The 21937-nt window shown below is 42.7% G+C and overlaps 1 protein-coding gene across 3 annotated transcripts in view; it reads right to left on the bottom strand.

Annotated features, from left to right (window-relative positions):
- Positions 1-21937, bottom strand: part of Nfyc (nuclear transcription factor Y subunit gamma) — a 98000-nt gene that overhangs the window by 40016 nt on the left and 36047 nt on the right. For 2 of the 3 annotated variants that reach the window (XM_004670495.3, XM_045149876.1), the window contains exon 2: positions 3840-3952. In XM_004670495.3, the coding sequence (XP_004670552.1) occupies positions 3840-3944 (105 nt within the window). In that variant the 5' untranslated portion in view covers positions 3945-3952. Of the gene's footprint in view, positions 1-3839; positions 3953-21937 lie in introns of those variants that run through there. The other variant, XM_045149877.1, reaches the window with a different exon arrangement.

A 21937-nucleotide genomic window follows, 5' to 3' on the forward strand; every position in this document is an offset into this window, starting at 1 on the left:
AGACACAAGGGTTGGTGGTACAGCTCAGTGGATGTGCACTTGCCTAGTATGTATAAGATCCTTGGTTTGATTCCTAGTACTGCTACAAAAACAAACAAACAAACAAACAAAAAAAACCGTTACTGTTCCTAGATCTTTGCTGAACAGGAGTATGTAATATTTTATGTAATTGCTGAGGGTATAGAATTATTTTAGTATGGCCAGGTGTGGTGATGCACACCTTTAAACCCAGCACTCGGGAGGCAGAGGTAAGAGGATCGCTATGAGTTCGAGGCCACCTTGAGACTACATAGTGAATTCCAGGTCAGCCTGGGCTAGAGTGAGACCCGACCTCAAAAAACCAAAAATGAATTATTTTGATATGGTTTTTAACCAACTGCAATCCCAGATGTAAACATGGATTCATGGACCATGTGGTGGTTTGAATTACGTGTCCCCTAAAAACTCATGTGTTCTGAATGCTAGGTCTCCAGCTGGTGGCAAGTTGGGAATTGTAATCTCCAGAGGGACATGTGCTGTTGGGGGTAGGATTATAGGTGACCTAGCGAGCTTTCCCTTGGCACACACTCCTGATGCTGATGTTCACCTGATGTTGGAGGTGATGTCCAGACTCCGCTCATGCCGTGGTTTCCCCTGCCATAATGAAGCTTCCCCTTGAGTCTGTAAGCCAAAATAAATCCTTTTCTCTCACAAGCAGCTTTTGGTTGGGTATTGTCTGACAGAAACTCAAAGATGATTGCAACAGATCATTAGAATGTTTTTTTTGAGCCGGGCATGGTGGCGCACGCCTTTAATCCCAGCACTTGGGAGGCAGAGGTAGGAGGATCGCATTGAGTTTGAGGCCACCCTAAGACTATAAAGTGAATTCTAGGTCAACCTGGACTACAGAGAGAAAATACCTGGAAGGTGGGGGCGGGGAGGACTACCAAGCTTAGCATTAAGAAATGGTCAGGGCAGCTCTCTTTTTGCTAGATGTTATCTCTCCTGAATTTCCAGGACCTACCCCTTTCTCCCCTCATGGTGGTAATTCTCCACACTTCGCTCCTCCTCCTTCCTTCCCTTAATCTGAGTCTCCCTAAAAACAAATGGTCAAGGTGGTACATTTTGTTAAACTGTTCTCTAAAAGCACTAACTTAATAAAAAGACAACAAAGCAAGGTGTGATGGAGTATGTCTTAAATCCCAGAACTCAGGAGGCAGAGGTAGAAGGAGCACTGTGAGTTCCAGGCCACCCTGAAATTATACAATGAATTCCAGATCACCCTGGGCTACAGTGAAACCTTACCTCAAGGAAGAAGAAAAAAAAAAAAAAAAAGAGAGGCGTGGTGGTGCTCGCCTTTAATCCCAGCACTTGGGAGGCAGAAGTAAGTGGATCACAGTGAGTTCGAGGCCACCCTGAGACTACATAGTAAATTCCAGGTCAGCCTGGGCTAGTGAGACCCTACATCGAAAAGCCAAAAAAAAAAAAAAAAAAAAAAAGAGGGAGGGAGGGAGGAAGGAAAGATAGACAGACAGACAGAAAGGGTAAGATAAGGGAAGGAGGGAAGGAAGGAAGGGAGGGAGAGAGGGAGGAATGGAGGGAGGAAGGAAGGGGCAACAAAATATAGAAAAGTTGAGCATAAGCCTCCAGAGTGTCTAGCTACCTGCCTGATCCTGGATTTATGCCTCTGAGCTCAAACTGCAGCACAGACCTGCTGCACTGGCCAGAGAAGCACTTGTTTTATACCAGGCTAACCAATAGCACATAAATCCAGTAGGCTTAACCATTAGATTATCTCCTGAAAATATGAGCAAGGCATCCCACTGACGATTTTGTAATTTCGTCTCAACCCTTCCTTTTTCTATCTGAGACAGTATAGTTAACTATCACTTGAGACTACTGAAAACAAGTCTGACTATTCAGGGGAAATCTCTGAACATCAGCAACTCTAGATAAAACCCAGCCAAGTTCAACTACTGAAATCTCTGCCTGTAACCAAACACCACCCAGAGGTACATTAAGGATATTAATCGAATCTCCCTGATGCCAGTGGGCATTTATCACAGTGAGAAGTTAGCTGGATTTGTCATTTGTTTACAGTCTGTTCCGTGAGAACTCATTTTCCATGAAGACAGTGATTTGTCCTATTTGGTGTACCACTAGATCCACAGAGTACAGGCCAAAGTAGGAAAAAAAAAAGGATTTGTTTAGTAAATGAATTTATCAGAGCATAAAGGCCACTCAATCTAAGACTTGCAACATTAGCTACACACCAGTAAAGCATGTAGTGTCTGCTTTGCCAGGGTGCCCATGCCCCCAAGGCAGCAATGACACATTTGACACAGGGAGCTCGCTCCTTTATTACTTGCTAAGAAAGCACCAACGGTAACATTCCTTTAGGTTTTTTTTTTTTTTTTTGCTGTTGATAATGCTGTTTTATTTTTCAAGTTAGGGTCTCGCCCTAGCCCAGGCTGACCTAGAATTCATTATGTAGTCTCAGGCTGGCCTTGAACTCATGGCGTTCCTTCTATCTCTGCTGGGATTGAAGGCGTGTACCACCACCCCCAGTCAAAAGTAACAACCTTCATTAAGGACATACCACTACATTCTAAAAACACTGCTGCTCTGACCTGCCTTACCTTCTGCTACCACCTTCACACTACATACTACAACCTCTACTACTTCGCGTTACTTTCCTAAACACAAAGCTCTTCCCTCCAGGCCTCCAGGCTTGTGCACATGCCCTTCTCGCTGCCTAGGATATATTTATTTAGTCTCCCATTCCAGCCATCTGGTGCATGCTCACTCTTACTTCAAGGCCCAACATACATGTTGCCCTTACTTAAAGCCTTCCTTAATCAGAGAAAAACAGACACTCTGCTCACATAGCAGTTTTGTCTTTCACTGCTTCAGGATTCACTACTGTGCCAAGTAAATACCTACTAACTAAATTACTCTTGTTGTATTTACCAGATTATATGTTCCTCAAAGGTGGGGTTACATTTGATTTTTCTAAGTCAGTGTCTCAATAGGAGAGGATTTTAGCCCAAAGGGCCATTCCTGATGTCTAGAGGTATTTCAAAAAAGGTGAAATATGCCACCACGCCTGGTTCTCCTGCAGACCTTTCTAGGGTGGCACCTGAGCTCCCAAGAGGAGAGGAACCTAGGTTGCATGAGTCACATGAGGATCTTGGACATGGTCTCCTCAAGGCCCCAGAGCCAGGCTAGCTTGGGTGTCATTCGACTACCATAGCCCACAAAGGGGATAGGAGGACAGCAAGGCTGGCGCTCAAGAGAGGACCTGAGCTGGGCTGGGCCGGGCTCCTTGTCTGGCTAGTGCCGAGACAAGATCGGAAACAACTACAACTTGCCCACAGCCCTGAGCCTCAACTCCCAGTGATCCTCCTACATCTGCCCCCCCCCCCCAGTGCTGGGATTAAAGGTATGTGCCACCACGCTCGGCAAAAATCTTAATGCAAGTTTTGAGAAACCATGATCTAGGTGCATGTTTTAACACCTGGAAAGAATGCCTGAAGCACAATAGATTGTTGTTGAACAAATTGTCTACTAGTTTTTTCACAGTTATAGAAATCTATGAAGACCACTCGATGAAGGCCTCGCTACTATAAAAAGGTGAGATGTCTGTTTTCTGCATTTCCCCAAAAAATATGACTCACATTAGACTACCTCCAAGATAGAGTATCCAGTAGAGAAAGCTAATAAGCTACAAGTACAGGTCCCTCATTCATCCAAGATAAACTGTATTTTTATTTTCTCACATAATAGGCTAGGAATACAATATGCTTTAAAACACTAGTTTTTTTGTTAATCATCTTTTACATGCTTCTTATCCTTCTTACCACTGTTAAATTCCGGATTTCTTCCATGACCCGAGGCCAGAAGGACTGGAGGCTTTGCTGGGCATCACTGCTGCCAGTACCACCAAACCCTCCTTCTGTGGACATTTCAGCAACTGAAAATACACAAAGATATGAGACACATTAGAAATCCAAGGCTTAAAGTAAGAGGACTTCTGTGAGTTCAATACCAGCCTGGGCTATATTGCAAAGTCCAGGTCAGTCTGGGCTAGAGCGAAACCTTTCTTCAAAAACAATTCAGAAAAGTTAAAGGCAGACCTGTTGACAAGGTTAGTCATGTATCTTTCTTCATTACTTTTTAAATAATTTGTTCAATTTTTCAGTTGCCAACAAGCTTTATGGTACATACTTAAATCTTCACTAAAAATATTTAGAGGAAAGTTTTTCTTTTAGCCCAGCTTACACCTCAGACTACCAAGGAGTGCAACTTAGAAAAATCAGGTTCTGAGAAGTCCAAAATGAAATCTTAATGTAAACCAGGAATTTTAAGGCCTTGTGTTGTGGAAGAAAGGATTTTAGTCTAATCCATAATTTATTTTCCTTCTTTCTTTTCTCTCTTCCTTCATCCCTCCCTCCCTCCCTCCCTCCTTTCTTTCTTCCTATTTTTGGTTTTCTAAGATAGGGTCTCACTCTAGCTCAGGCTGACCTGGAATTCTTTACATAGTCTCAGGGTAACCTTGAACTTATGGTGATCCTCCTACCTCTGCCTCCCACGTGCTGGGATTAAAGGCATGCGCCACCATGCCCACATTAATCCATAATTTTCAAAGTTACTCCCTTCAAAGCTTTTAAAAATGGCCCCTGGCAATGGAATACACAGGAGCCACAGATTGTTAGTAGAAAATTTTCAGTGCCAGGGATGGGATAGCTTCCAGTAAGTTGTTGGCCAGGGAGGTCCCTGATGCCCCCAAAACATTACAGGCCATGGCCAAAGCCCTTGGTTTCCCACCAGGAAGAGATGGTAAGACCCTATTGCTGAAGACAGCACAAACTTGGGCTGCAAGGTCACTGAGAAATCCTGCTGGAGCTGAGCTGAAAACCTCTCCATGTAGATCAGCTGACAGAAAGCTGGAAATGCCACACTGCATGCAGCTCAATGGGAGAGAGAGAAATCACCAGTAAAGATAGTCCACAGTGGACAATGCAAGCCTTTTTGGCAAACAGGTCAAATGAGCCAACTGGTGCAATAGTGGCACATCTGTGTGGGGGAAAACAACTGCCCTCTAAAATTGGACTGGAGGCCCACTCCATGGGAGGGAACACATCCCTGATACTGAAAACCTACAAAAGGGGTAGTCATGAGCCCTAAGGGTGTAACATCTGCTGCTATCTAGCTAAATGTATATACTATGCTCATCAAACTGCCCAGTAAACACTCCTCTTAATGTTCATACCCATATATTAATGTTACTCTCACTTTTTCATTACAGAACTTTCTCTTTTCAGATGGCAGTGACCTTGGGATGACTCAGAAGGCATCATGGTGCTGAGAAGAAGTGACAGAGGAGTGCTCAGCACTGCAATATCTCTATCACACCTTCCAAGGCTCAGGGTCCATTGCAGAAGAAATGGCAGAAAGAATGTAAGAGCCAAAGGAAGGGTAGGACTCCTTACAACGTGCTCCTCCAGACACAAAATGGCCTGGATATCCATGACCTCACAGTGCCTGATACTACCTACACAAGACCATCATAACAGGAAGAAAAGATGATGACATCAAAATAAAAGAGAGACTGATTGGGAGGAGGAGGGGATATGATGGAGAGTGGAGTTTCAAAGGGGAGAGTGGGGAGGGAGAGGGAGGGAATTACTATGGGATATTGTTTACAACCATGGAAGTTGTTAATTATAAAAAATAAAAAAATGGTCCATGGCTTCCCACATCCATATCCATGATGATGAATGCTGAACAAAAAACATAAACTCAGAGTCTTGAAAAACTAACAGCCAAATTTATTCTTTTTTTTTTTTTTTTTTAATGTAAGGTCTCACTCTAGCCCAGGCAGACCTGGAATTCACTGTGTAGTTTCAGACTCACCGGGATTCTCCTACCTCTGTCTCCTGAGTGCTGGGTTTAAAGGCATGTGCCACCACATGCAGCTGAATTTACTCTTATTTAGACACTGGCCTCAAGTATCTGGAGCCTGATCTCAGGCAAATCTGTCTCAAACACAGAAGTGCTCAAAGAACTAAGTGGGTAGTGTTGAAGTCTCAACCAAAACTGCACCTTTCCCAATTCTTTCCTAACCCCAACTGCGCTTTGCAAAACAGTCAAAGAGCACACAAATAATTACAAGTTTTAAAGACGGCTGAGGGTTGGGAGCTTAGTGGTCAAGCTCTTGCCTGCAAAGACATAGGACCCGGATTTGATTCCCCAAGACCCACATAAGCCAGATGCACAAAGTGGTGCATGCATCTGGAGTTTGTTTGCAGCAGCTGAAAATAGCAGGGAATTAAATTAGGAGAGAAAACTGTCAGAACCTAAATTTTGTTAACCATTTTGTGATGGGGAAGATAAAACTAATCTCACATTAGCTTTAACTACAAATAATACTATAGGGCTGGAGTGACAGCTTAGCAGTCAAGGCACTTGCCTGCAAAGCCTAAGGACCCATGTTCTACTCTCCAGATCCCATGTTAGCCAGAGGCACAAAGGTGAGGCAAGCACAAGGTTGCACATGCCCACTAGGTGGCACAAGGGTCTGGAGTTCGACTACAGTGGCTGAGGTCCTGGCGCACTAATTTTCTCTCTCTCCCCCCCTTAAAATAAATAATACTGTAATGTCTTATGGCTTAAATGCTTATACAGCAAATAGTTAAATGCAAGGAGTAGTTTAAGCACAAAGAACTATAAAGTTAATGTTCTTCTAAGAATTTCTATTGCAGGATACTGCTGGAAAAGAGCTATGTAAGTAATTCAGAACTAATTCTGAGAGGCAAAAGAAAAGCACCAAAATTAGGTATCACATGACCAAACATGTGACTTTCAGGCTCCATGTGGATGCATGCTGGGTTGAACACAATGTCAGCAGAGCAGAACAAGGGCTGACAAATCTAGGTTTAGACTATGAGGCTCTACAATTCACTGTTTTGGCTCACTTGTTTGCTTTTTTGTTCTTCTGCTTTGGGTTTTTTAAAAATTTATTTGTTTGTTTGTTTGGTTTCCAAGGCAGGGTCTCATTCTAGCCCTGGATGACCTGAAACTCACTGTTTAGTCCCCGACTGGCCTAAAATTCTGCTTCTTGAGTGCTGGGATTAAAAGTGTTTATCACCACACCCACCTCCAATTCGCTGTTAAATTATCTGAGTAGTCTCTGGACTTTTTTCCTTTCTTTTCCATTTTTCTTCTAAAGTAACATGAAGTTTTAAAATAATGGGAAAAAATAGTACAATCTTCAAAGCAGATTTCACTCTGGTGTAATGACATTAGTGGGTGATGATGTAATGGGAAGAGGTTTGGAGCCAATTTTTAGTCCTGGAGGCCTATAAACAGCTCTATACCTCAAAAGGACATCTTTAAGTATCAGACAAACAATTCCTGTTTCTGCAAGGAATTAAAGGAAAGTATTGAATCACAGTTGGAAATTACTAGATAAAATTGAGTCCCAAATAACCCAATGAGAGTCCCCTCAACACAGTTACCATGGCATTTTTACTTACCACCACATGGCATATATAATACTTGAGATATATTTAGAAACAGAAATCAGTATGATCAAGAGAATTTTATTTTTGCTAATAGCTTACAATTAGGTATGAATGACAATGAGGAGAGTGAAATTCAATCTAACCTTTGTTAAATGGACAAATAGAGGTTGTGGAGATGACTCAGTGGTTAAAGGCACTTAATTGCAAAGCTTGCCAACCCAGAATTGATTACCCAGTATCTACATAAAGCCAGATGCAAAAAAATGGCACATGTGTCTGGTGTTCCTTTGCAGGATCAAAAGGGTGAGGGTGTAGCTCAGTAATAAGAACACTTGCCTAGCATGCATAATGCCCTGGTTTCCCTTGCACCAAAGGGCTTGGAGGGGAACCTTTATTAAGATAGCCAGTGGCTCCTACCTATAATCCTAGCATTCTGAAGGCTGAGGTAGGGTTATCTGCTGTTGGAGGCCAAACTGAGCCACAGAGAGTCTAAGCATCTACTGACGGACCTAAGGAAGGAAGAAGGTGCCACTGCAGCAATCTGCTGAGCACTTACTAATGAGCAGGTGGGGCTGAGGTGCAGGTATTTGTGAGATTTAAAGTTTGGTAACAAGTGTTTTTTTTTTTTTTTTTTGAGTCTTGTTTTTCGAGATAGGGTCTCCTCCCTCTAGCCCAGGCTGGCCTGGAATTCACAATGTAGCCTCAGGCTGGCCTTGAACTCACAACAATCCTCCTACCCCTGCCTCCCAAGTGCTAGGACTTTTTTTTGGGTTTTGGTTTTTCAAAGTAGGGTCTCGCTACTCGCTACAAGCCCAGGCTGACCCAGAATTCACTATGTAGTCTCAGGGTGGCCTCAAACTCATAGTGATCCTCAACCTGTGCCTGAATGCTGAGATTAATGGCAGGCACCACCATTCCTGGCCTAGAGTGCTAGGATTTTAAGACATGCACTACACCACACCAGACTGGTAAGAAGTCTTGACTATCCTCTGATCCTTGCTCCAATACACAAATATATTACAAGGATAAACAATTCAAGAAGCACTTTCAGGGCTGTAGGGATGGCTCAGCAGTTAAGGCTCTTGCCTGCAAAGCTTAAGAACCAGGGATCAATTCCCCAGTACCCACGTAACGCCAGATCACAAAGTGGCCAATGTGTGCCCATTTTCTGTCTCTCTTCTGTATGTCTCTCTCTGCTTGCGAATAAATATTTTTAAAAAGATTATAGAGCTGGGCATGGCGGCATACACTTTTAATCCCAGCATTGGGGAGGCAGAGGTAGGAGGATCGCCATGAGTTCAAGGCCACCCTGAGACTACATAATGAATTCCAGGTCAGCCTGGACTACAGTGAAACCCCGCCCCCCCCCAAAGATTATAGAATCCTATATACTTTGTGTGCCTATTCATTTATTCTCTCCCTATCTCTCTCAAATAAATAATTTTTTAAAAAGAAGCACTTTCTATGTAGTCTGCTTTCAAATTTTGAACAGTCTTAACTATGGACAGGCTGGCATGATCAGTCCCCAAACACCTGTGTAGTTAATAGAATGTGAATGAATCTGGTTGGTTCAGAGCCACACACTGTTGTAGTAGGAGTTCTGAACAAATCAAAAGTAATCAAGTAGTTCTGAAAATATATTAAAATTTATGTTTACAAACCCTTGAGAAATCCATCTGCATTGGAAAATTATGAATGGACAATGGCAAAAAATCCAATTATAATTATAATATCCCATGTATTTTTACTGCATTGGGGACATACAGGCCCAGCCCTTGTTAAGGAGCTTGCAAACTTTCTTTTTTTCTTGTTTTAGTTTTTCCAGGGTAGGGTCTCACTCTAGCCCAAGCTGACCTGGAACTCACTCTGTAGTCCCAGACTGGACTTGAACTCACAGCAATTCTCCTACCTCAGCATCCCGAATGCTGGGATTAAAGGTGTGTGCCACCACACACAGACTAAAGTATAAATACTTGAAAAAGACTTGACAGCAAAATGAATATAAGTAATCCATTCTTGTTGCTAGATGTCATCTCAAGTTCTAGTATCTATTATTATTTTTTAAATTTTTATTTATTTGAGAGTGAGAGAGACCAAGAGAAAGAGGGAGAGAGAGGGAGAGGGAGAGAGAGAATGGGCACACCAGGGCCTCCAGCCACTGCAAACGAACTCCAGACACGTGTGCCCCTTGTGCTTCTGGCTAACATGGGTCCTGAGGAATTGAGCCTCAAACTGGGGTCCTTAGGCTTCACAGGCAAGCGCTTAACTGCTAAGCCATCTCTCCAGCCCTATTATTATTATTATTGAGGTAGGGTCTCACTCTAGCACAGGCTGACCTGGAATTCACTATGTAGTCCCAGGGTGACCTCAAACTCATGGCAATCCTCCTATCTCTGCCTCCCAAGTGCTGGGATTAAAGGCATGCGCCATCACGCCTGGCAATCTGTCTCATTTTAAATGATCTATTTATTAAAAACAATTTGCTTTCCAAAGTTAGAAAGGGAAGCCTCCAAGTCCATCATGAAAGCATAATTACTCTAGCTTAACTCACCATCTCTAGGGTCTTCTCTCAATATCCTCCTCTGGAAGCACTCTCTCCTTGTGAGCCTTCTTTCAGTCTCTGATCTGTAACTCTATTACTACCCTCATACATTACTTGTCATGATCGTTATTGCTATGTACATCTTATTCATTTCCCATCATAGGTTCATAAGGTGGGATCTAATATCTACTCCTGTGTGATAGGCAAGAAAATCACTGGGCATGGTCTCTGAGAAAAAAGACAGCTTAGAGAGTTTGACCCTAAAGAAAGACACTTACTGGGATCGTCTGAACTGAAAGTGGTGATATACTATTCTAGGAAGCTTACAATAAAAGGCTCTCCCTGACCCTTCAAAGCAAGAACTAAAAGCAGAAATCCACTTGAAGTGGATTTAAGATGAAAGGGATGATAGAAAGAACCACACGTCTAAGAACTCTACTTTAAAAGTTGCAAAGCTAACTAGACTCTGGAAATATAGGGTATGTGCCATTCCTCACCATACATCTTTTGAAAGTCAGGACCTCTTCAAAAGGGTAAACAAGGTAGACGAACAACTTTGAAAATGGGTGAAAATGGGTAAAGAGGAGAAGGCAGGCAAACATCTCTGTCTGTCTATAAGTTAGTAATGAGAAAATCATAGCTGGGCTTAATGGCCCAGGCCTGACATCCCAGCTACTAGGGAAGATGAGGTAGGAGGATCACTATGAGTTCCAGGTCAGCTGGGTTTAAAAAAAAAAAAAATTAAAGTCTTCCTAGGATACAGAGTGTGTTCAAGATCAGCCTAGACAATTTAGAGACCCATTCCCCAATCTCAAAATCAGGAAAAAAAAAAAAGGTAAAAAGAGAGCTGCAGGTGGATATAGCTTAATGGCAGAGCATTTGCCTAGCATGAATGAGGCCCTTAATTCAATCTAGTAATGAAGTGAAATAAAGAAAAATTAACATAGGACTGAAGAGATACCTTAGTAGTTAAGGTGCTTGCCTGCAAAGCCTAAGAATGCATGTTCCAATCTCCAAGTCCCATGTAGAAAGATGCACAGTGACACAGTAACACACGTGTGCCACAAGGCGGACACATGCATCTGGAGTTCGTTCACTGTAGCTGAAAGGCTCTGGTGTGCCCATTCTTTCTCTCTCTCTCACTCCAAAATAAAATAATAACCTGGAGGCCAGGCGTGGTGGCACATGCCTTTAATCCCAACACTTGGGAGGCAGAGGTAAGAGGATTGCTGACAGTCTGAGGCCACCCTGAGAGTACGTAGTGAATTCCAGGTCAGCCTGAGCTAGAGTGAGATCTTACCTCGGAAAACCAAATAAATAATAATAATAATAATAATGATAAAAGTAACATAGTCCAATCCCATCATCTGAGAGTGGGTAATCTAGGTGCCCTGCAGTCACTGCTGATCTTTATCATTTTTCAAGAAAGAAAAAAGGGCTGAAGAGATTGCTTAGCAGTTAAGGTGCTTGCCTGCAAAACCTAAGGACCCAGGTTTGATTCCCCAGTACCTACATAAGCCACATGCACAAGGTGGCATGTGCATCAAGAGTTTGTTTTCAGGGGCTGGAGGCCCTGGAGCACCCCTTCTCTATCTGCCTCCTTCTCTCTCTGTCTCTCTAATGCATAAGTAATTGCAGTATTTAATTTAGCTTTCAAACTCTGAACCTTTAGTTTTGAACTCCCTATCCCTGGCATGTACCTCACTTTGCATACCTGAGTCTTTTATAACATTCCCAAACCTACAATACTGCTAATGTAACCTTAAACCAAGTGGATGATGTTGGGAGATAATACCAAGAATCTTAACATCAATTGAGAATGGAGGCATATGCCCATAATCCCAGCATATGGGATTTGGAGGCAGGAGTTCAAGGTCATTCTTAGGTACAGCTACACAGCAAGTATGAGTCTAACCTGGGTTGCAATGAGATCCTGTCTCAATAAGACAATAACAATAAAGACCACAGTAAGTGCCCTTAAAATAAAACCCAGTTCTTGCTAGTGGTACAATATCAATAACTGTATCACTCTGGAGGCAAGGGAAGGAGGATTAACAGTTGAGGTCACTATGGGCTAGTAGTGAAACCCTATCTCTCTCTCTCTCTCTCTCTCTCTCTCTCTCTCTCTCTCTCTTTTTCCTTTTGCTTTTTCAAAGTAGGGTCTTGCTCTAACCCAGGCTGACCTGCCTGGAATTCTGGAATTCACTACATTGTCTCAAGAGTGGCCTTGAACTCGTGGCAAATAAAATATTTTAAAAAAAACAACAGGAACTGTAGATTGTTGCTAGAAAATTTTCAGATAGCTTCCAGTGAGTTGTTGGCTGGGGAGGTCCCTGATGCCCCCAAAACATTATAGGCCATTGCCGAGGCCATTGGTTTCCCACCAGGACCCTATTGCTGAAGACTCCACATACTTGGGCTGCAAGGCCACTGAGAAATCCTGCTGGAAATGAGCCGACAAACTCCTCCATGTAGACCAGCTGACAGAAAGCTGGAAGAAGCCATGCTGCATGCAGTTCAATGGGAGAAAGAGAAATCACCAGTGAAGAAACCTAACAGTGGACATTGCAAGCCTTATATTTGGCCAGCCAGGCCAAATGAGTCAACGGGTGCAAAAGTGGCATATCTGTCATGGTGGAAACCAACTGTCCTCTAATTGGACTGGAGGCCTGCTCCATGGGAAGGAATACATTCCTGATACTAAAAACTTAAAACAGGGGTAGTTATGAGCCCTAGGGGTGTAATGTCTGCTGCTGTCTGGCTAAATGTATATACTATGCTTATCAAACTGCCCAGTAAGCACTTCTCTTAATGTTCATACTCATATTAATGCTACTCTCACTTTTGGTAGAGAATCTTCTTTTCAGATGGCAGTGACTCTGGGATAACTCAGAAGGCATTGTGGTGCTGGAAAGAAGTGACAGGAGTGCTCAGTACTGCATTATCTCTATCGTACCTTCCAAGGCTCAGGGTCTATTGCAGAAGAGGTGTCGGAATCTAAGAGCCAAAGGAAAGTAGGACTCCTTACAACATGCTCCCCCAGACACAAAATGGCCTGGACCTCATAGTGCCTGACACTACCTACACAAGACCATCATAATAGGAAGAAAAGATGATGACACCAAAATAAAAGAGAGACTGACTGAGATGGGGAGGGGATATGATGGAGAATGGAGTTTCAAAGGGGAAAGTAGGGGGAAGGAGGGCATTACCATGGGATATTTTTTTATAATCATGGAAGTTGTTAATAAAAAAAGTTGAAAAGAAAAAAAATTTTGTTTTAAAAAGCCAGGTGTGGAGGCACATGTCTTTAATCCCAGCACTTGGGAGGAAGAGGTAGGAGGATCACTATGAGATAGAGGCCAGCCTGAGACCACATAGTGAATTCCAGGGCAGCCTGGGCAAGAGCATGATCCTACCTGGAAAAACAAAAACAAAACAAAACAACAACAAAAAAAGGTAGGATCTTGGGCTGGAGAGATGGCTTAGCGGTTAAGCGCTTGCCTGTGAAGCCTAAGGACCCCGGTTCAAGGCTCGGTTCCTCAGGTCCCACGTTAGCCAGATGCACAAGGGGGCGCACGCGTCTGGAGTTCGTTTGCAGAGGCTGGAAGCCCTGGCGCGCCCATTCTCTCTCTCTCCCTCTGTCTTTCCCTCTGTGTCTGTCGCTCTCAAATAAATAAATAAAAAAAAATTAAAAAAAAAAAAAAAGGTAGGATCTTTAGGAGGTGGAATCTTGCTAGAGCAAGTGTGTCCCTGGGAGACAGGCCTTGGGTTTCATAGCCCAGCCCTACTTGCTAGTCTGCTCTCTCTACCTGCTCCCTGCTGATATGGTTATGTGATTGTGGCTTCCTGCTCCTCCATGCTTTCCCAGCTGTAACTGACTTCCTCTTGAAACTAGAAACCAAAACTAAACTCTTTCCTCCTTAAGTGCTTCTTACTATTTTGCCCTAGCAAATGGAAAGTAACTGACAGTCATTTATCTTCTGGGGTTGTGGTTTTTTGTTTGAAGTTCGTTGTTTTGAAACAGGGCCTATGTGGCTGTGGCAATACTATACAGTCCAGGCTGCTGGGCTCAACTCAACATCCATCACCTGCTTCATCCTCTGAGCTAGTACTACACTTGCATGCTTGTGTTACATCTGGGTTCAATCTCCCTAACCTTACTTATTTATTGATTGATTTATCTGCTTTTCTGGTTTGTGGTAGTACTGGGAATGGAACCTACAGCCTTGTAGATTCTAGGCAAACACTGCCACTGAGCCTTCTATCCTTTCACTCTTTTCTTTTGGAGGTAGGGTGTAGCTCTATCACAGGCTGAACCAGAATTCAACTCTAGTCTGATGGTGGCCTCAAGCTCACAGCAAGCCTCCTACTTTCACCTCTGAAATGCTGGGATTAAAGGCATATACCACCATGACTAGTAAAAAAAACAAACAAACATAATTTTTATTTATTTATTTAAGAGAGAGAAAGAGGCAGAGAGAGGGGGAGAGAGAGAGAGAATGGACACGCCAGGGCCTCTAGCCACTGCAAATGAACTCCAGACGCATGTGCCACCTTGTGCCTTACATGGGTCCTGGGGAATAGAACCTGGGTCCTTAGGCTTTGCAGGCAAGCACTTTAACCATTGAATCATCTCTCCAGTCCTAGTTCTTCACTTTTTTGACTCTCATTTTGATGGTGTCTTCCTATAAGTCACTAGTGCAAAGAGATCATTAGTTTCAGGCTTTGTCTGAATCTGCTAAATTATGGCATGGTATTTGATGGCAAATGAGCAATCAAGAGAAAGGAAGAGTGTTATTATAAATAAATGGATGAGGAAGGGGGTGGGATTGAAGCTAATTGTGATTGGTATGTTAAATATACTTCCAAACTATAAACAAAAATGAAAACTAAATTTGAGGACTGCAAATTCAAAACAAACAATTCTACCAATTTGTTTCTTGTTTATACAGAGACATATGCTATCCTCAATCAAACTGAATAAAAATCATTTTAAGTCTTCAGTTTTCCATAAGAAAACCAATTTCAAACTGACAACTTCAAAAGGAAAAAATTAATACTGCTCTAGAAATAAAGAGACTTGTTTGTGGACCAGCATACTGCTAACTAGCTGATGGCCTAAAGGTAGTCAAGCCATTAAGCTTTTCCTGGCTAAACACATGTTAAAGTGGTCTCTGGTATACTTTATTAAGTGAGAATGAATGAATACAAAGAAAAGTAGGGTAACTGGAGAACAGGGTTCAATACTTGTGCATTCACCAATGTGGCTGGACCACAAACTTCCAGGAGCTTCTGTCTCCCCTCCCGTCTTGCTGCAGGACTGCAGGGGTTGGTTACATACAGACCCTTGCTGTAGCAGCCAGCTCTTCATGTGGGTTATGGAGATCTGAATTCACATACACTTGCAGGGCAAGCACTTTATCCACTGAGCCATCCTTCCAATCCCAATACTCTTTTCTTTCTTTCTTTCTTTCTTTTTATTTATTTATTTATTTTGAGGTAAGGTCTCGTTTTAGTCCAGGCTGACCTCAAACTCACAGCAACCTTCCTACCAATGCTGGGATTAATGGCTACCATAGCCAGCACCAATGCTTTTTTTTTAATGGGGAAGGGGGGGAGGGAAAGAACTGGCTCACCATGGCCTCCAGCCAGTGCAATCAAACTCCAGACGCATGCACCATCTTGTGCACTTGTATCATCTTGTGCATCTGGCTTACTTGGGCTCTGCAGAGTCAAATATGGGTGCTTAGGCTTCACAGGCAAGCATCTTAACCACTAAGCCATCATTCCAGCCCACCCAGTATTTTTTTTTTTTTTTATTTAAGCTTATCTAATCTAAGGCTTCTACTGAAAAAAGCTCTAAGCCTAGTGCCATAAGCCTTACTACTTCTATCTTGAGCCTTTACATAGCTGCTACTACTAGGCATGCTTACTGGCAGGCTATGACAGAATCCTCAATACAACTCTGACTAGGGTCAAGCTCAATATTGAGAGTGTGTGGGACTTTAGGTTCATGAAGCTAAATGTGAAGAGCTGCTGCTCAAAGTGCCTGCTGAATCACCATGCTTCTCCAGAGACAAGGCTACACTCTCCTTCTAAAAGCTCTATTCAGGGGCTGGAGAGATGGCTTAGTGGTTAAGGAGTTTGCCTGCAAAGCCAAAGGATCCCGGTTTGATTCCCCAGGACCCACGTAAGCCAGATGCACAAGGGGGCACATGCATCTGGAGTTTGTTTGCAGTGGCTGAAGGCCCTGGTATGCCCATTCTCTCTCTCTCTCTCTCTCTCTCTCCCCCTCCTTCCCTCCCTCCCTATTTCTGTATCTCTCTCTCTAAAATAAATAAATATAAATATAAATAAAAAAAATAAAAAAAATAAAAGCTCTATTCACAAGGGCATAACTTACAACATAGCTTTACTTTTCCTTCAAAAGCAGCTTCTCTTCACTGTTACAATATCATCTCAGAAACTAAAGAATATTTTAAAATCTGTTTTGTGGAAGAAAAAATGCCATATATGTGTTTTTCTTTACAACTTTCCTTATTTCCTCATGAATGCCCAAACAAACCATATTGCATTATGATAATCATTTTGAAGGGTGATATAAAAAGACCAAATTACTGTGCCGGAGAGATGGCTTAGCAGTTAGGGCATTTGCCTGAGAAGCCAAAGGACCCAAGTTTGATTCCCCAAGGACCCATGTAAGACAGATGCACAAGGTGGTGCATGTGTCTGGAGTTCATTTACAGTGGTTGAAGGCCCTAGTGTGCCCATTCTCTTTCTTTCTACCTCTTTCTCTCTCTCTCTCAAATAAATAAAATAACTATTAAAGATCAGCCAGGTATGGTGGTGCATGCCTTTAATCCCAGCACTTGGGAGGCAGAGGTAGGAGGATCACCGAGAGTTTGAGGCCACCCTGAGACTACAAAGCTAATTCCAGGTCAGCCTGGACCAGAATGAGACCCTACCTTGAGAAACCAAAGAGACCAAATTATTGAGATAAGTATACTAAAGCATGAGCCCAACAACTACAGCCCAAAAGTTAACTGTGGCATGCAGTGCTTTTTTTGTAAAGAAAGTTTTCCTGAAGACAGCAACACACTGGCATTGTCTATGGCAGGTTTACAACAGAAACCATAGGTCCTAAAAACCCTAAAATATAATGTGGCTCCTTAAACAACAAAGGTCAAGAAAATTTAGAGTTCTGTTAGGCTCACCCATATTTACCAATGAGGAAAGTAAACAGCAGAGTTTGAGAAGTTTATCTGGATCACACAGGTGGTTCCCTTGCCTTCCTCACCTGTTCAACCTCCATTAAGAGTAAGTAGGGCTGGAGATATGGCTTAGTGGTTAAGAAGCTTGCCTACAAAGCTAAAGAACCCAGTTTTGAGTCCCCAGGACTCACATAAGTCAGATGCACAAGGTGACATGTGTCTGGAGTTTGTTTGCAGTGGGTAGAGGCTCTGGCACACCCATCCTCTCTTTATCTCTCAAATAAAGAAAAATATTTTATTTTAAAAGTTAGCAAGCTAGGCCTGCTCTTTCTGCCCCAAAGAAATAAATCTTTTTGTTTTTGTTGTTTTTCAAGATAGGGTCTCACTGTAGCTTAGGCTGACCTGGAATTCACTATATAGTCTCAGAGTGGCCTTGAACTCATGGTGATCCTCCTCCCTCTGCCTCTCAAGTGCTGGAATTAAAGGCATGCACCACCATGCCCAGGTAAGAAATAAATCTTAATCTCTTTAACTCTCCAGCCTAATGAGAGTAAATAAGTTCTTGCAGGAAAAATGGGGTATAACTGGTTTTTCAAGTAATTCTGACCTTAACTGAAGGTATGAAACAGGGCCTGTGCAGCTAAATTCAACTGTATCCTAGAACAAATAGCCATTTTGCCTCCTGAATCCCTTTTGAGATTGCAAATAACCTTGCACCATTCCTGACAGGATCCTGTGATCAGACACCCCAATATGAGAAGTGCAATTCTGAAAACTGTTGGAAAGAGCTTTGGAATTCAAAACTGACTTACCACATGTGTTACCTTCAGCTAGTCTTCGCTTAAGCTCAGTAATAAGTCTATCAATATATTCCAGTTTTACACAAGTGGGCACTTTAAGTTACCTGCTTAAAGTCATAACACAGTAAAAAACACAGAATAGAAATGCTCTAAAAGTCTACTTTTTAGTATACATTTTTAATTCTGATTTTTTGTACTGCTTTAAGATGTATGGTTGTGTAGGGTCATACTCTAGCCCAAGCTGATCTGAAACTCACTCTATAGCCCCAGCTGGCTTTAAACTCATGGTATCTCCTGAGTGCTTGGATTAAAGGCATGAGGCAGCACACCAGGGATATTTATTCAAGCTATTCAGGAAGATGAGCAATCTCAGTTTGGATCATTGGCTCAAATCTTTGAAGCAAGTTATCATTTTTATCCACTTGTTCCCAGCATCCCTATAGCAATAATCACAAATGGGGGAGGGGAGAGAATACTATACTGGCACTACCCCCTTTCCTATAAATTTCTCCATCTCACTCCCATTTTCTCTCATCCCTCCTTCTCCCTGTGTCTTGCTGTGTTGCCCAGAGTAGTTTCCATCTCATGGGCTCAAGTGATCCTCCCACTTCAGCTTCCCAAGTGCCCAAGCCACCACACCTTCTTTCCTTGTCCCTCTTTACAGGCTGTCACCTTTTTCCTTTATCCTTTCCTTTCCCTAGTCTCTAGGCAGGGCCAATGTGAACAGTGGGGGGCAGTAAAGTACAACTTCTTATGTTTGTGGTCTTGAGCAAATAACTGCTTAGAGCCACTTGCTCATAGACCAGACAGACACCTACTCCTGAATTCAACAGTTACAGCAACATTACTAAGCCTGAAGAGCAATCATTCCCTTTAGGCAATATAGCAATCCACAACTAGATTCTTGCTCACTTACATTACCTTTTTTCTTTTTTTAGGTAGGGTCTTGCTCCAGCCCAGGCTGACTAGGAATTCAAAATATAGTCTCAGTCTGGCCTCGATCTCACAGACATCCTCCTACCTCAGTCTTTGAAATGCTGGAATTAAAGGCATACACCACCACATCCCCGGCTCACTTCTTTTATTTTTTTAACATATTTCTTTAAAAAGCCCAGTTTCAGCTGCATGGAGATACAAATTACATTAGAGAAAGATCTTCTCCCAGCTCTTTTATAAATATGAATTAATTTTTAAAAGCCCTTTAAACTACTAAATTTAGAATGAAATGGTCTAGGCTCTAAAAAGCAAAGGACTAAAGCTGAAGATGACTAGAAATGTTTCAAATTTAAAATCTCTGAGAATGTCAGTATCAGCTGTTATGCAGGTTTTGCTTCCAGACTAATCCAAAACATTTAAGTTCTTAGATCATGTCTCTTTCAACACCTCAGACTTCTATAAATAGGAAGTATAGTTCTGTTCTACCTTGTGGAGGGAATCTGAATTTGGACACTGTACAGGACATCTCCACCAGAGCTGGCCCTACCTGGGCCCACCATCCAAAATATTATATCTTAAAGTCTGAACAGATCTCTGACTGGTTCTATCTCTATCAGAGATCCTGCAAACAAGGAAACATCCTGGAAAGCAGGAATTTGGGAGATTATCTCATGGATTATAACCAAGGTTTAAGGGTATTTGGGACATCTGTAGGAAGCTTGCCTTTACAATATTAACTGTAAAGAAATTAAATGTATAACTAGGTGTGATGGTAGATGCCTTTAATCCGAGCACTGAGGGGCAGAGGTAGGAGGATTGCTGTGATTTTGAGGCCAGGCTGGGCTAGAAAGAGACCCTACCTCAAAAAAAAGGGGTGGGGGGGGGACTGGAAGGTGCTTGCCTGCAAAGCAAAGGACCCAAGTGCAATTCCCCAGAATCCATGTACACCAGATGCACAAGAGGGTGCATGCATCTGGAGGCCCTGGCGCACCCATTCTCTCTCCCTCTTCTCTCTGTCAAATAAACAAACAAACAAAAACAAAAAAGGGGGTATGGAGAGATAGATGGCTTAGTGGTTAAAGCACTTGTCTGTGAAGCCTAAGGACCCAGGTGTGAATCCCCAGACCATGTAAGCCAGATGCACAAAATGGCACACGCATCTCAAGTTTGTTTGCAGAGGCTAAGGCCCTGGCACACCCATATTCATTCATTCTCTCTGTCATTAAATTAAAAATTATTCTAAGAAAATGGGAGGAAGGAAGGAAGGGGAGGGGGGGGGAGAGAGAGAGAGAGAGAGAGAAATAGATGTATTCACTAATTAGTATCAATATTTTTCTTCCCACAAAACAATTCCTGGTGCACACACACAATGGATGCACCAGGGCCTCCTGACACTGGAAACAAACTCTAGAGTATGTGCCACTGTGTGCATCTGGCTTTATTTGGGTGCTGGAGAATAGAACCTGGGCTATCAGGCTCTATAAGCAAGTGTCTTTAACCCCTGAAACATCTCCCCGGCCCCTGCATATTAACTTTTTGTTGTTGTGTTTTTTTTTTTTTCGAGGTAGGATCTCCCACTAGCCCAGGCTGACTTGGAATTCACTATGTAGCCTCAGAGTGGCCTCAAACTCATGGTAATCCTCCTACCTCTGCCTTCCAAGTGCTGGGATTAAAGGCATGAGCCACCATGACTTGCCATATTAACTTTTTAAGACAAAAATTTCCACACTATTTTCTCCCAGGTTCTTACATGACTTTTGCTTCTGATACATACATGAGGTAAATGCAATCTCCATTATAGTTATTTTCTTTGAAATTTGCACAAGGGGACATTACTTATATACTTGTATTCAGTGACATATACAGTAACTTTTGTGCAATAATCCAATGAAAGAGTCAAAAGAGAGTGGAAATGAGCAGAAATCTGTTCTACTTTAGAAATGTGGTACAAATATAGATGAATACCTAATCAGTTGGGCATGGTGGCAGACCCACCAGCACTAATGAGGAAGAGGTAGGAGGACCTCAGTGAGTTTGAGGCCACTCAGAGACTACATAGTGAATTCCAGGTCAGCCTGGGCTAGAGTCAAACCCTACTTCAAAAACAAGACAAACAAACACACACAAAAAAGATAAATACCTAATCATAGGCTTCACTGGAATTCAAAGATTATGCTGGTAAGCTAATTGGTCTAAAAAGTGTGGGGAGGCAGAGAATTCTTACTTAAAAACTGTGTGTGTGGGGGGAAATGGCTTAGTAAATAAAGCACCTGTAGCACAAATGTGAGTACTGGAGTTCAGATCCCCAGATTCCACACAAAGCCAGACACTAGCACATGTCTGTAATCACTGCACACCTATGACAAGACAGGAGGGAGAGAGAGAAACTCATAGGCCGCCTAGCCTGGCAAACACAGCAGTAAAACAGAGGCCTTGTCTTAAAGCAAAGTGGAAGAGAGAGATCACTATGTGAGACTAGCTTCTACCTCCACACACACACCATGGCACACATATACCTGCACTCACACATGAATACAACTCACACAAATCACACACACACACACCTCAATCAATACAATGCTTACTGTGCAGACATGAGGACCTGAGTTTGATCTCCAGAGCCCACATAAAAAAGCTACACATAAGCTGGCCATGGTGGCTCATACCTTTAATCCCAGCACTCGGGAGGCAGAGGTGGTAGGATAGCAAAAGAGTTCGAGGCCACCCTGAGACTACATAGGGAATTCCAGGTCAGCCTGAGCTAGAGTGAGACCACACCTCGAAAAAACAAAAAAGAGGACAAGAATAGCCGGGCGTAGTGGCACATGCCTTTAATCCTAGCACTCGGGAGGCAGAGGTAGGAGGATTGCCATGAATTCAAGGCCACTGTGAGACTACATAGTGAATTCCAAGTCAGTCTGGGCTAGAGTGAGACCCTAC

This window comes from Jaculus jaculus, chromosome 5 (genome assembly GCF_020740685.1).
Source record: "Jaculus jaculus isolate mJacJac1 chromosome 5, mJacJac1.mat.Y.cur, whole genome shotgun sequence".
NCBI lineage: Eukaryota > Metazoa > Chordata > Mammalia > Rodentia > Dipodidae > Jaculus > Jaculus jaculus.